Consider the following 15163-nt stretch of genomic DNA (forward strand, 5'->3'; position numbering starts at 1 on the left):
TAGAATCTATCTTCCAGGGTTATTGTGAGGATCAAATTAAATAATTCTTGTAAAGCACTTAGCATAGGACCTAGCACATAATAATTACTGTATAAATGCTAGCTAGTCTTATTATTGTGATTATGGTGTATTATTATCAAGATTAGGAGCAGCAGGATAAATGCAAAGATATTATTAAAGTATATTTTTCTGGTAAACATTTTTGAATTTACACCAGTTTGACTAGAACAGCATATAGGATGTATGATTGGAGTCAGATTGCAGGGCAAGCTGACAGCTTATTCTGAACCATCTTATTGAAGTACCAATAGGATCGTTAAATAAATTCTAAATATGTCTGACACTGCCCCTAAGAGATCACTAATATATGAAGCTTCTCTGTCTCCTAGAACTAATAGCAGTGAATCTATAAATAGCAGTTCCTGTCTAATAATCATTACCAAAGCTCATCAGAATATGAATCCTTGAACTGGAAGGAATCTTAATAACTGTCTAATCCAACCGAGGTATGTGATGGAAACACAGCTAAGCTAGTTCACTGGAAGTGTTTGGTTTTTATTCCTTAAGGATATCTGGTTTAAATGTGTTATTGCTAGTATCACGCTTCCTTTCAATTCCACTAAATCCTATTACTTTTATTTATTAACTTAGCACTTACAAAGCATCTATGAATCAATTAAAAAAAATTTATTAAACACCTATTTACGTGTCCAGCACAACAGAAACAAAATAATCCCTACCCTTGAGGATCTTCATTCTCTTGGAGAGGATACAATAGATTAACCTATAATGTAGATTGTATGTATAATAAATGCATCTATAGAGAGTGTGAGAGCTGTATATATGTACATATATATGAATATTTCTATATCTATATAACCATTCTCTGTATACTTCTTTTATTATTTTTCTGGATATGGATAGCATTTTCCTTCATACGTCCTCTGCTGTTAATTTAAGTATTTATAATACTCAGAATAACTTAGTCATTCAAAGTTATTCTTTGAACAAGATTGCTGTTATGGTCTACATAATTCTCATGGTTCTGTTTATTTCACTCTTCATTACTTCATGCAAGACTTTTCATGTTTTCCTAAAATTACCAGTTCATCACATCTTACAGCACAGTAGTATTCCATCCCAATCATATGCCTATTCCCCAATTGAGGTATCTCCTTAATTTCTAGCTCTTTGTCACCACAAAGAGACCTGCTATAAATATTTTAGAACATACAGGTTCTTTTCCCTTTTCCCTGATCACCTTGGGAACAGACCTAGTAGAGGTATTGCTGAGTTTTATAACTCTTTGGCATAATTCCAGATTATTCTTCAAATTGTTTGGACCAGTCCATAATTCTACCAAGTGTATTAATGCCCCAATTTTTCCACAACCCCTCCAACATTAGTTAAGATTATAGAGGAGGAAAATGACTAATCTGAAAGGTGTGAGATGATATCTCAAAGTTGTTTTAATTTGCCTTTCTCTAATAAATAATGATTTAAAGCTTTTTCATGTGACAATATATAGCTTTTATTTATTAATCAAAAACTGCTTCTTCATAGCCTCTGATTATCACTTGGGGAATGGCTCATAGTCTTACAAGTCTGACAAATTTCTTACATATATATATATATTTTTTTGAAATGTGAGACCTTTAAGAGACTGTCTATAAAATTCCCCCCCAGCTTTTTTGCTTTCCTACATTTTATTTATACAAAGCCTTTTTTAATTTAATGTAATCAAATAATTTTATAGATATTTTCAAATACTAATACTTGTTCTATATATCATGCAGGGTTACTCTGAGGAAAGTAATTTGTAAATCTTAAAAAGTACTAGATAAAAGAATAAAAATTGTTATTCTTATTAATGATATTGGGTCATCCAGTTCATCTCCCCTAAATTTATTCCTTTTATAACATCTCTGACAAGCCTCTATTTGAACATCTATAGTGATGGAGAATTTATTACCACATAATGCCGTCCATTCAATTTTCACATATTTCTTATATTAAGTTCTATCTCACACTGAACTGAAATTTGAGTCTCTGAAATTTTTACACACTGCTCCTAGTCTTTCTCTTCAGAGCAATGCAGAACACATCTATTCCCTTTAGAAGCAGCAAGATGAAAAAAGAAAAAACTGCATTTGTAAGCTTTAAAAGGTCAAATCCTAACTCTTCTATTTACTAAATAGAAAACAACAGGGCATAGTAGAAAAAAATTTTCTATCAAGAAGACAAAAGATTTTCAATCAAAATAATAGCAAAATTCATTTGGAGGGAAAAAAGGATGGAGAATGTTAAAGGATTAATTTGGTATCTAGCACATGATATAATACTAATAAATGTTTAATGATTATTGATTTATTGAAATGATAAAAAAAAGTGTAGTAACAAAGAAAAAACAGTACTTCCAGGCCTCAATTTATATTACCTTAGAAAGCAATAATCAAAGTCATCAAGCCATGATTTTAGAGCAAAGCACAATAATGTAACAAGCTCAATGTTCAAAGACCAAAAAAAAAAAACCTTCCTAAGAAAGAACTCCTTACTTGATACACAAACTTCTGAGAAACAACAGGTAATTTGGATATTTTTGCATGTCTTCACATGTGTAATCAATGTCATAGTGCATAGGAGAGAGAAGGGAAGGAGGATCCCTTTTAGTGCAAAATCCCATGATCTTCCTCCTATTGAAGAACATCCCTCAAATAATTGTAGATCTACTTTTTGCAATGAGGCTAAACGTACTTTGCAGGACATTTTCCAGGGACCACAGTGAATTCACAGAGGGCTAATTTCTTTAAGCTACGTGCTAACTAGTATTTCAATCCATAGCCTATGTAGATAGCCAGCTCCAGAGCTCTTCCATATCCCTTTTTTTCTTCTAAACAGAGATGTCAGTGGTTTGGAAAGAAAGCCCATGGCAGCAGGCTAACTTGGGAGGAAAGGGGGGAAGAGGGAAGCTCAGTCTGGCTATTAAAGATGAAGAAGCTCCAAGCCAGGATTTTCCCTTGTCCCCACCCTCTCCAGCCAGATGAAGACACAGAATGATGGAGATTCTTCCCATGGAGGTCATATTCTTCAACAACCACCAAGCCCCTACTCTGCTTGTTGTACTTCTATTCGTCCTCAGTCTCTCCCGGATCAATTCCTTACAGCAGATATCCACTTGCTCTCAAACACCCCGACACTTTAGGCTTACACCCTATTCTGGGCCATTTCAGGGCAGCTAGGTGCAGCAGTGGATAGAGAACCAGTTCTCAAGTCAGGAGGACCTGAGTTCAAATCTGACCTCAGACATTTAAAATTTCCTGGCTGTGTGACCCTGGACAAGTCACTTAACCCCCCAATTGCCTCAGGGGAAAAAAGAAAGAAAGAAAAAGATGGGATTTTAGTTGGATCTAATGGAAGCCGGGGAATTCAGTGGGTAGAGTTGAGAGGGAGGGCCCCCCAGGAATGGGGGACACACACAATTCCTGGAGCCAAGAGATAGAAAGCCTTGTTCATGGAAAAATCACTTCAGTAGCTGAATGGAGAATGAATGGCAAGAGGGAGAAAGTTGAAGCAGGTAGACCCGCCAGCAATAGTCCAGGAATGAGATGATGAACGACTGCACTAGAGTGGAGCAAATCACTTATTTTTATCTGCCTCTGTTTCCTCAACTGTAAATGGAGATAAAATAGCACCTACCTCCTAGAGTTTTGCGAAGATTCAACAATATCTGGCAATCAGCTCCCAGCCTGAGCTGGGTCCAGTTTTGCTGGACCCAACGGCTGGTTTATCAATTTATGGGATAGGATGGTAGTTAATATAATACAATGGATTTGTCAAAATTTTTAAGATTCCATTTTTTAAATCTACTACTTTCCTTATATATCCCTCTCAACTTTGTGGCATCTGGAAATCTGAGCTATGTTTTTATCCAAGTTGCTGATAAAAACACTGAATAGAATAGGGTCATGGGCAAAACCCTACAGCACTAGGGTCTTTTTCCCTCCAAAAACCTATCCCTTTCCTCATAGTATTAATAATGACAATATCCCTTGCTACAAGGGTTTGTATTACTTATGACTCTTCCCCTGCTCTTATTCCCTATATGCAATCCATCACAAAATCCCATTATTTTTTTCTTCAAAATGTTTCTCAGTTCATATTTTCTCCTCTATTTCCTTTGCCACCAATTCACTTACATCTTAGCAACTGATTTCACTAACTACAATTCATCTGAAAACAGGATGGTTTTTCCAATACATCACTTTCATCATATGTCTCTACTTTAAGATCTACAAGATACCTAAAACCTAAATTTTCAAGGCTTTCTATACTTTGTTCCTTCCCTATTCATCCAGTTTTGTTCCTACTGCTCCCTTTCAATCAAACCAATTTCTTCATTGTCCTTGATATTACTAATTTTCTAAATATCACTGTAGCTACAAAATCTGCTCCTGCTGTCTCTCCTTTATGGAATTCATTTATTCCCCTGATAATAGCACCATATTCAAGGCTGGGGATGCAATGACAAAAAAAATTCCATCCAAAATAGTCACTTGCTGGGGAAGCAGGCTGCCCTGATCTCACATACCTACTCCAACAAAAAAAAAGTCTCATATCAAATCAAATAATGATCAAGAAATCCAATGAAAAACTATAAAAAGTGATCTCTTCCATTCCCAGAACTGCCCAAAGACTAAAACCATGGGCAGGAAACAAGGCGTTCTTTGCCCCAATTCTGCAAAGTCAACATTAGTTTATCCTGGTTTGACTAGAAAGGTAACTTGCAAGGTTCTATGTCAGGGTCAGAAAGAAAGGAGGGATGCTCTGAGAGCCCCAGGATAGGTCAGAAAGCCTCATGCTGGAGATATTGCAAAGGAGAAAGGGAAGGGAAGAAGCTGCTGACCAAGGCAGTGCCATAATGTTCCATCCCAAACAGTCCAGATCTACAAACAGTAAAGTCCCTAACATTCTGTTCTGAAACACTGAGAGGGACCCTAAAGATCCAGCACTCTGAACCTCAAAGATCTAAAAGGGTTAAACCTCCTGGGAAGTGAAAAGTTCTAAGACACTCAGGGTAATTCCAAAGAGAATTGAGAAGGTGCAAAGATGGATAAATCAAAAAAAGCTCCCACAAGTAACAAAAATTATTACAAGCTGTAACAACTGAAAACAAGGATTCAAAGGAAAAAATAGATTTTCCATAAGGACTAGTTGAATACTTAGAAGAAATGAAGAGATTAAAAAATTAAATAAAAGCAACTGGGAGGAAATGAGAAAGGAGAAGACGTAGCTTAGAGGAGAAAATGTTTTTTTTAAAAATCATCCAAGAATTAGAATTTTGAAAATTAGAATACACCAAATGGAAATCAATATCCCATGAAGAAGAAAGAAATAATGGAACAAAAGATTGAAAAAATAAAAGAAGATTTAAAATATCTGATATCAAAAAAAATCTACACAATACATCAGGGAGAGATGATTTAAGAATCACTGCACTTGCTAAAAACCATGATTTTTAAAAAGAAACATTATTTCAAAAAAATCAATTCAAGTGAAAATTGTATAGATCTATTCAAGAAATCAGTTCAAGTAAAAATTGTGCAGAAAGCAAAGATAGAAATAATCCATTGATCACCTACTAAAAGAAATCTCAAATTAAATAATTTCTAGGTATATCATCACTCTCACATCAAAGAAGTTAGTGCAAAAATCCAAAAAGGAATTCCATTACCAAAGATCTACAATCAGGTTTACATAAGACCTAGAAGATCTGTTACTAAGTGGCAGAGGAGATCTAGAAATACAATAATTTTAAGAGTATTTTTAACATTTTTTTAAAATTTTGAATTCTAAATTCTCTCCTTCCCCTCCTCAATCACTGATAATACAAGCAATGTAATATAAATTACATATGTGAAATCATGCAAAACATATTTTCACATTAGCTATATCACCATGAAAAGCAAGAAAAATAAAGTGAGAAAATTATACATCAATTTGGACTCAAAGTTCATTAGTTCATGCTTTGGAAGTGAACAGTATTTTTTATGAGATCTTCAGAACTGTCTGGATATTGCACTGATCAGAGTAGCTAAGACTTTCATAATTGATTATCATTACAATATTGATGTAACTGTGTACAATGATCTCCTGGTTACTCTCTTTGCATCACTTCATATAGGTGTTTTAGGGTTTTTCCTGAAACTATCGGCCTTAAGAAACAATAGTAAAATTAACTGTTATTCAGTCATGTCTGACTTTTCATGACCTTACTTAAAGTTTTCTTGGCAAAGATACTGGGAGCAGTTTGCCATTTCCTTCTTCAGCTCATTATATAGATGAGGAAACAGAGGCAATCAAGGTTAAGTGACTTGCAAATATTAGAATATAATATTCTAAAACACAAAATACATAGGCCTGCAACTAAAGAGGAAAGGCAAGAGAATAGCATTTATACATATCGATAATATACTAAATACATTTTACTTTTTACAGATTTAATCTTCACAAGAACCCTGGAAGTTAGATGCCATTATCATTCCCATTTAACAACTATAATTTGGAACACAAGATTTTGCAAAGGTGAATGTTGAAAACTATCTTTGCAGTATTTGGAAAAATAAAATATTGTTTAAAAAAAAAAAACAAACAATTGTGGATGCTCCAGAAAGAGAACTATTTAGACTTAATGTGGATAAAAGCATCCTATTTTCACCTTTTTATTTGCTTGCTTTTTTCTTGTTGTTTTTCTTTTTCTTATTTTTCTTTCACAACATAACTAATATGGAAATATGTTTTAAATGATTGCTTGTGTATATGTATATATATATGTATCATTATCAGATGGCTTGCTGTTTTGAGAAAAGGAAAGAAGGGAGGAAGGGAAAAAATTTTGCAATTCAAAATCTTACAAAAATGAATCTTGAAAATTACCTATATATAATTACAAAAATAAAAATACTATTAGAATTTTTAAAAATAAAGTAAAAACAAAACATTTGCATTAGCAACTCATGCCAATATCACAGATAAGTGACTTCCAGTCATGTACCTTTTTCTTCAGAAAACAAAAACAACTGTGGATACTGAAGCAAACAGAAATTAAGTGACTTGCTAAGGATCACATAGCCAGTGAGTGTGTAAGGCTGGACTTTTAACTCAGGTCTTCTTGACTCCAAAGCCAATGTACCACCTAAGTCCCCTACTTAATCCAAACCCTACACCTGGCTGCCTCAGTTTTCTCATCAGTAAAGTGGACATAATAATAGCACCTATTTCTTAAGGTCATTATGGCAATTCAATGAGATGATATTTATAATGTGCCTAAGCACAGTGTCTGGCATTTAGTAAGTACTTTAAAAATGTGGGTTTTGTTCTTTTTTTTAAACTTTTTTCCAAGAATACAGGTACCACATCTTATAACATGTAAGAATATTTGTACTTTGCAACCTTTAAAGTGCCCTATAAATACTAGCTATTATTATTATTAATAAACATCTGAAATCCCCTCAATACCTGGACATTCGGAAAGCTTGCCAAAAATACTCTCAGCCTGTGATCCTATCTGATATATAATAGGTGTTATAAAAATGCTATTCTCTTGCCTTTCCCCTTTAGTTGCAGCCTATATATTTAGTGTTTTGGAATACCATAGTCTATTATTTGCAATTCACTTAACCCTGTTTGCCTCTGTTTGTTCATCTGTAAAATGAGCTGAAGAAGGAAATGTTAAACCACTCCAGTATCTTTGCCAAGAAAACCTCAAATAAGGTCATGAAGAGTCAGACATGACTGAACATCAGTGAATTCTAACGTTGTTTCCTAAGGAAGGGGGATAGTTTCAGAAAAACCTTAGAACAAAGGGATTCTCAAAGAAGGAGTTTCTCCATAGAAATAAAATATTTCAAACACCCTGTCAACATCACGAATTCAATGACCCTTAAAATCCCCTGCAGTGGAAAAGCAACTTCAGGCCAATTAGGAGTTGAATAAATCATTACAGGTTTGGGAGTTCAATAAAACATTGCAGGTAAAGTTCTAACAACTCCTTCTCCACCCAAAAAACCAGCAACAATGAAAACAACAACAAAAAGCTTAAATAAACAATCCAAGAAACACATTCTGCAACCTGCAAAGGAAGAATTAGTCTCCAAAGGCCCCACTGCTCCCAAACTTCAGGTTTGGGGGCCTGTTGCTGTCTCCCAAGTCACAGATGATGGCAGCCTGCACACAGCGTTTGTTCCTTAGTTGCATAGATATAAAGCAAGAAAATGGAAAACAGATTCTTGATTTTCTGAACCTCCCCCAAGGCCCAGGCTGCTGCCTGAAGGCTGCTCGCTCTCCTAGATTGGCATCCTCTCAACACAAACACACTCCGGCCTCAGCTGCTGCTGCTGCTTTCTGACTGCTGCTGAGAACTCGTCAGTCTGACGCTTTATGGGGATGACACGAGGCACTACTCAATCCCGGAAAAATGCTCATGTGAGAATTTAAATCAGCTGGAGAGCCCCTCCAGAGCATAATAACACTCTAACTTGGACCACATTTCCCTCATTTGTCGTGTTTCTTCTATACATTTTGTTATTTTGATCTTAAACCTCTCTCATTTCTTTCTATCTCTGGGATTAACCTTACAAATAGAAGGAAATCAAAGCCTTTACAACAACATTATAAAGGAGAACTACAATTGTATTTTACGTGCTGGCATTTGCCTATTCCTGACATTAACTTGCAGGGTTGGATATCAAGAAAATGTGAAGGTGCAAAAACACCCTAATTGATTCTCCTGGAGAATAATCAAATACACTTATATACAACTTTTTTTTTTAACCTAGTGCAGCCTAATAGGTCCCAGGATGACAGAATCTCAATCTGGAAGAGATCACAGAGATGATCTAACCCAGAGCTTCTTAAACTTTTCCCACTTGTGATCCTTTCTTGCCCAAGAAATTTTTACGTGACTCCAGGTATATAGATATATACATAAGGTATAGGAATCAAACATTTGCTCATAGTAAGTCATAATTTCATAGCCCCACATTCAGTTACAGCATCCCTCATGGGATCACGAAGCACAGTTTACAGAGCAGGGATCTAACTCAATCTCCTTATGTCATAGATGAGGAAGTGAGGCTCAAAAAGATGCACACATCCATGGCACAGATATGGGAAACGGCTAGGAAAAATGTCCAGAACCGAGAGATGGAGCATCTTGTTCAAGAACAGTGTCACTGGACCAGAGAATATGGGAGGAGGGGTGTAAGAGATAAGGTAGCAAACAGTAGGGAGGGCCTTGGTTATGAATGGCTTAGAACAAACAAAGAGAATTCTATATTTGATTCTCAAAGTGATAGGGAACTACTTGAGTTTATTTAGTAGGAGGTGCTTTAAGAAAATGACTTTAGCAATTAAATGGAGGATGGACTGGATCAGGGAGAGAACTGTGGCAAACAGAACAATCAATAGATAATAATTATCTTAATAGTTCAAATGTAAAATGATTAGGGCCTGATAGCCTTATCAGAAGAAAGAAGAGGGTATATTCAAAATCTGTTGCAAAAGTGAAAAATTCATGAATAAGTATTGGCAATGGATTGGATAGGGGAGGGAGAGAAAGGTGTCATTGAGGAGTCGGGATGACACTTAGATTTTGAACTGGGAGCAAAGAGTATGACAGTATTCTTAAGAGTAACATGGAAGTTTGGAAGGGGTGAAAACTTGGAAAAGAAACGTAAGGAATTCAGTTTTTTATATGTCGGATCTAAGATAAATAATGTTCTGTAGCCGGATAAAATATCTAAAAGGCAATAGGAGATGCAAGATTGGGGGTCAGCAGAGAAATTCAGGCTAGATAAAAAGATTTGAGAATCATCAGAATAAAGAACATAATTAAGTCCATGGGAATTAATGAAATTACCAAGTGAAGTATCCTAAGGAAAAGAGTCTGGGATACCCATAGTAAGTGGGTATAACCTGGATTAAGACATAGCAAAAAAGACTGCAAAGGAGTGATAAGCCAGCTAGAACCAAGACAGAGGAATGTCCCAAAAACCTAGAGAGAAGAGACTATTGGTAGCAAAGGCTGCAGAGAGAGCAAAGGGAATTAAAGTTGAAAAAAGACTATTGGATTTGGCAACTAAGAGATCCCTGGTAACTTTGGAGAGAGTACTTTGGGTTAAATAATGAGATGGGAAACCATATTATATAGAATTAAGAAAAACGTGAGAGGAGTAGACAAATGGTATTGTAGATTAATTATAGATGGGCTTACCTAAGGAGCTTACTGACAAAGGATAGAAGAGACAGAGAATGACAGAATAGAAGGAAGGATCAAATGAGGCTTTTTGAGGATGGGGGAAATACAGGCATTTTGTGAGCAGTAGAGAAAGATCCAATGGACAGGGAGTTTACAAAAAAAAGTGGGTTAGACTGAAGAATTGAGGATGACTCCAAGGTTGCAAATCTGGGTGCTTGGAAGGTCAATGGTGCCCTTGACAATAATTGGAATGTTTAGAAAAAGGCAAGTTTTTAGGGAGTATGGGGAAGTCGTGTTGAGTTAAGATGCTTAAAGGAAAATAAAATGTCTAAAATATAGTTCATAATCTGGGATTGGAGCTCAGAAGACAGAGTGGGATCTGGTGATCATCTACATAGACACAATATTAAACCCACAGAAGTTAATTAAATAGTCAAGGGAGTTTACAGAAAGAATAGAGAAAAGCCAAAAACAGAGCTTTGAGGTATAAACAAAGGAGATGTGAAATGGATGAAGACACATTAAGGATATAAGGTAGAAGATCCAAGAGAGGACACTGTTACAGCAACTCAGAGAAGAAAGAGCTTCCAAGAGGAAAAATTGTCCAACAGTTCCACCCAGCCATACCACAAGCAAAATTGATGCCCATGAAGAATGGGTGTTATGATACAATTAAATATTATTATATCATAAGAAATGATAGTGAATACTGAGATGCAGAATGACTTAAGATGAACTGATACAGAGTGAAAGGAACAGAACTAGAAGAATAATTTATACAATAACCGCAACATTATAAAGAAAAACAAATTTCAACAATAGTAGAACTACAATAAATGCAATATAATGCATCCAGAGAATCAATCTTGAATCATGTTCCACATTAACAAAGATGTAGAAGACTCAAGGTGTAAATTAACATACATGTTTGGACATGACCAAACATGGACTCACTGAAAAAGATTTTGATGAAAGGAAAAGTCAAAGATAAAAGGATCTTTGAGCCCAAAATTGTAAAATCTGACAGTGTTTTCATTTCTTTTCCCTCTGTTTGCTAGAAAGTAATGGGACTAGTTGCCATGATTTTAGGTTTTTTTGATGTTAAGCTTCAAGCAAGCTTTTACACTTTTCTTTTTCACCCTCATCAAGAGACTTCTTAATTCTTCACTTTGATGTAGTATGAAAGCCAAATTCATAAAATACTAAAGCTGGGGAGTAGTTTAATTATTTGCTTAGACTCTCTCTCTTTCCAGGAAAAATCACAACATAAACCATCAAGCCAATTAAAAATCTACACTAGGTGTAATTAGTTAGGGAAGAAGAAACTCTCAGACTGCCTTCGGTAACTCCATTCCAGAATTTAACAAAGAGAACAAAGACTCTTAGCATATCTGTCTTGCTAGACAAACCTTAATGTATAAAGAAAAATTACCCTTATTTATAAACAACATATTGTATTGAATACTAAAGTGATTATGTTAACAACTGATAAATATATATATATACATATTTACTTAATAGATGTATACCTATCAAGATATATCCCAAATTAATGTATCTCTATGTTTGAATGATTAGTAAAACTAAGAAATAAAGAAACTAAATAACTAAGAAATAAAGAATTTAAGAAACCAGCACATCAAGAAACTAAGAAACATTTACTTGGGAGAACACCACATGTCCGAAGTTAATTCTATAGCCAATCTATAAAACAGTATTTGGTTTGAAAATATTGGTAAGTTCTAAAAATGTTGCCTTGAGAAAAAAAAGAAAGAAAGAAAAAATAAAAACTTTCCTTCCTAATCATGAAAGATAAGATCTAATTACTATGACTTTGCCTTAGGTAGTCATTGGAACAACATTATTAAAATAACATTATGAGTGAAGAACTTGAACCAAAAATATCCCTGTGGAGTTTCTATTAAAAAGATGTAAAGAAAAGAGGAATAACTTAATGTTTTGTGGGGGAGGAATTTAGAATGTAATGATCTTGGGCTAAATAAGTAAATTCCAAAGATGCTCTCTCCACTTTGTGTGACATGGTATTTTCTTCTTCTCTATGATTTAGGACAGCTAGATGGCACAGGAGTCTGGAAGCCAGCCTCATGCATTAGCTGTGTGACTATGAGCAGATCCCTTATCTCTGTTTGCCTCAGCTCCCTCATCTGCAAAAATGAGCTGGAGAAGGAAACAGCAAAATGCTCCAGGATCTTTGCCAAGAAAATCCTAAATAGAGTCAGTAGGAGTCAGACTTGACAACACATGATTTAGAGCTTGAAGGCATCATAAAGATTATCTGGCCCAACTCCTTCATTATAAAAATTAGGAGCCTGAAGCCCAGAGTTTAAGTGATTTACCCAAGATCACAAAGGGAGTGAGCAGGCCTGAATTTCAAACTTGGGTCCTCTAACTCTAACTAAAGTGCTCTTTCTAGCATGTGATATTTTTCTTTCTTCCTAAACTACTTTTTATCTTGATTCTTTAACTATGAATTTTTGAAACAGTTTTTAAATCTCTTCCTACCATTAATCTATTCCTCATTCAGGCTATTTTTAAATATTCTATAGCCATGTCCTTTTCCAGTTACCAAAGACTTTTTGAGGCAACTTAATGAGACCAGATAAGGTTAGTGCCTCCTTTATAATACTAACATGGAAGGCAAGAATTATATCTGTCTTTGGTCTACCTCCCTGAATGGAATAAGGATTGTTTATATAATGATAATAAGTAATGGGTTGAACACCTTTGAGTTTATATAATCAGAATTGCAGGATTGGGTTCATGGTCATTGAGTTTATACTATTTATTTTATTTTATTTGTGTTGTCTGTCTTCATTTTCAAAGAGGACCATGACATTAGGGAAATGATGCTATGATATGCAAGTGAATTGGACCTAAGTGAGGAAAAGCTGTGCAAGGTGAGCAATCTCCCTTTTTCCTCCAGAGCCATCTAGGTTCAATGCAAGATTCTTCCTCATACTCAACACAGCTTCTGCAATTTATGAAATTAACAGACTGAATGGACTTTTTTCATCAGAGGCTCAGAGTTACCTGGTGAACTCCAGGTAACATAGTTGGAATGCTGGATCAGAGTCTGGAAGAGCACTTTGGGTTAAATGATGGAACCCCTGGAAGACCCGGGGTTCAAAGATACCTCCATTATTATTTGGCAAATATAAGAGAGATACTGGCAGAAAGATCAGATAGACAATGGGACAACATGAAGACTCAGAGGTACCTGAGACAGCTAATGGCAACAAACATTAATAAGCACTTGCTATGGACCAGGCACCGTAATCAACCAGATGTTTCCACCTTACCTCTCTCTCTCTTACCTTGGCAAAGAAAATCCAGGCTGTGTGCTGTCCTGGAGCCATGTTGTTTTTTAGCTTCATTGAACTTAACATCAAAAAGAATCCCAAGAATCCACTAGATGGGGAAAAGAGAGAAAATGTTTTATTAATGAAAGCAAAAAATTTTAAGGCAGTTCGTTCTCTTACAATTTTTTTGTTTCTTTTATATTTGCTATGATTTCACAGAAACAGCATTCATCTACAGTTTTGTTTTCCAATATTATTATAATTATTTAATTCAATTTTTCAAGCAATATTTAGCAACTACTGTGGTACAAAGCACTATTAGATATTGGAGGAAATATAAAGTTTATATAAGAGAGAGTCCGACCTTGATTTGGAGCTTACAGGATAACATGACACACAGATAATTATGGAAATGGAGTTTGAACCTTCAAAAGTTCATTAATACAGGTACCTCTTATGGAGAACATACAGGAACAAAGATTTAAGCTGGAATGGAATTCACTTTTCAGATGAGAACCTAGCTTCTTAAATCTGGGAGTTTTCCCCTGTACTATGAAAGTACTTCTGAAAATATAAATTGTTACCTTGTTTTAGAGAGTTACCTGAAGCAAGAGATCTCAAGTCACCCAGCCACTATTTTTTTCATTTGAACCCATGTCTTCTTCTCGTCTCAGAAGAAGCTTGCTCTCTATTCAAAATACCAGGTTGCCTCTGACATAAATAACTAATACACAAGAATCTCATTACAGGAAAGAAAAAGTCATGACTAACTGGTAAATTGAAAAAGGTTTCAGGAAAGAGATAAATAAAGGGTGATATGGTCAGACCTAGGCTTCCAGAAGATCACTCTGAGAGCAGAGTGTAAGATAGATTGGAATGGGGAAAGATCAATCAGGGAGACAAACTAGCAATTTATTGCAGTAGTCCAAATGTGAAGTCATCAGGACCTAGAACAGGGTTGTGACAGCAGTCCTCTCAATAGAGAATCCATGGTTTATATCCACTTGTAATACAGTGAAAAGAAACTCTTAAGGGTCTTCTCTTACTGTCCCATTACTTTCTCCCCTCTTCCCTTTTACACTATCTGACCTCTCACATTTTAAAGCACTAGAATATTTAGGGAAAAGAGACAGAAAGAGAGGGAAATATAGTTAGAATAGGGGTCAGGGCAGTAAACAAGACATAGCAACCATTTCAATTACACACATACACTCACTAAGCTTATCTCTGTGCTTAAGTTACTGCTGGCTCATTTCTGACTGTGACCCCTTTTGGAGTTTTCTTGGCAAGGATACTAAAATGGTCTGCTATTTTCTTCTTCAGCTCATTTTACCGATGAGGAACTGAGGTAAACAGAATTAAGTGACTTGCTCAGGATCACACAGCTAGTAGGTATCTGAGGCCAGATTTGAACTCAGGAGGATGGGTCTTCCTGGCTTCAGATCCTGCACTCTATCCACTGTACCAGAAAGCTGTTAAAGGTGCTCCTACACCCCTGAGACATTTATAGAAGGTGCACTCACTACTTCAGTTTACCATAGTACGTTGGTGAAGTATTTCTGAATTCTTTATGGATCAACACCAAATT

At 35.5% G+C, this 15163-nt stretch overlaps 1 protein-coding gene across 2 annotated transcripts in view; it reads right to left on the reverse strand.

The window, feature by feature from the left end:
• Positions 1 to 15163, reverse strand: part of TMEM241 (transmembrane protein 241) — a 159328-nt gene that overhangs the window by 67672 nt on the left and 76493 nt on the right. For both annotated transcript variants that reach the window (XM_074276586.1, XM_074276582.1), the window contains one exon: positions 13591 to 13684. In XM_074276586.1, the coding sequence (XP_074132687.1) occupies positions 13591 to 13684 (94 nt within the window). The remainder of the gene's footprint in view (positions 1 to 13590; positions 13685 to 15163) is intronic.

This window comes from Sminthopsis crassicaudata, chromosome 1 (assembly GCF_048593235.1).
Source record: "Sminthopsis crassicaudata isolate SCR6 chromosome 1, ASM4859323v1, whole genome shotgun sequence".
In the NCBI taxonomy this organism is placed as follows: Eukaryota; Metazoa; Chordata; class Mammalia; order Dasyuromorphia; family Dasyuridae; genus Sminthopsis; species Sminthopsis crassicaudata.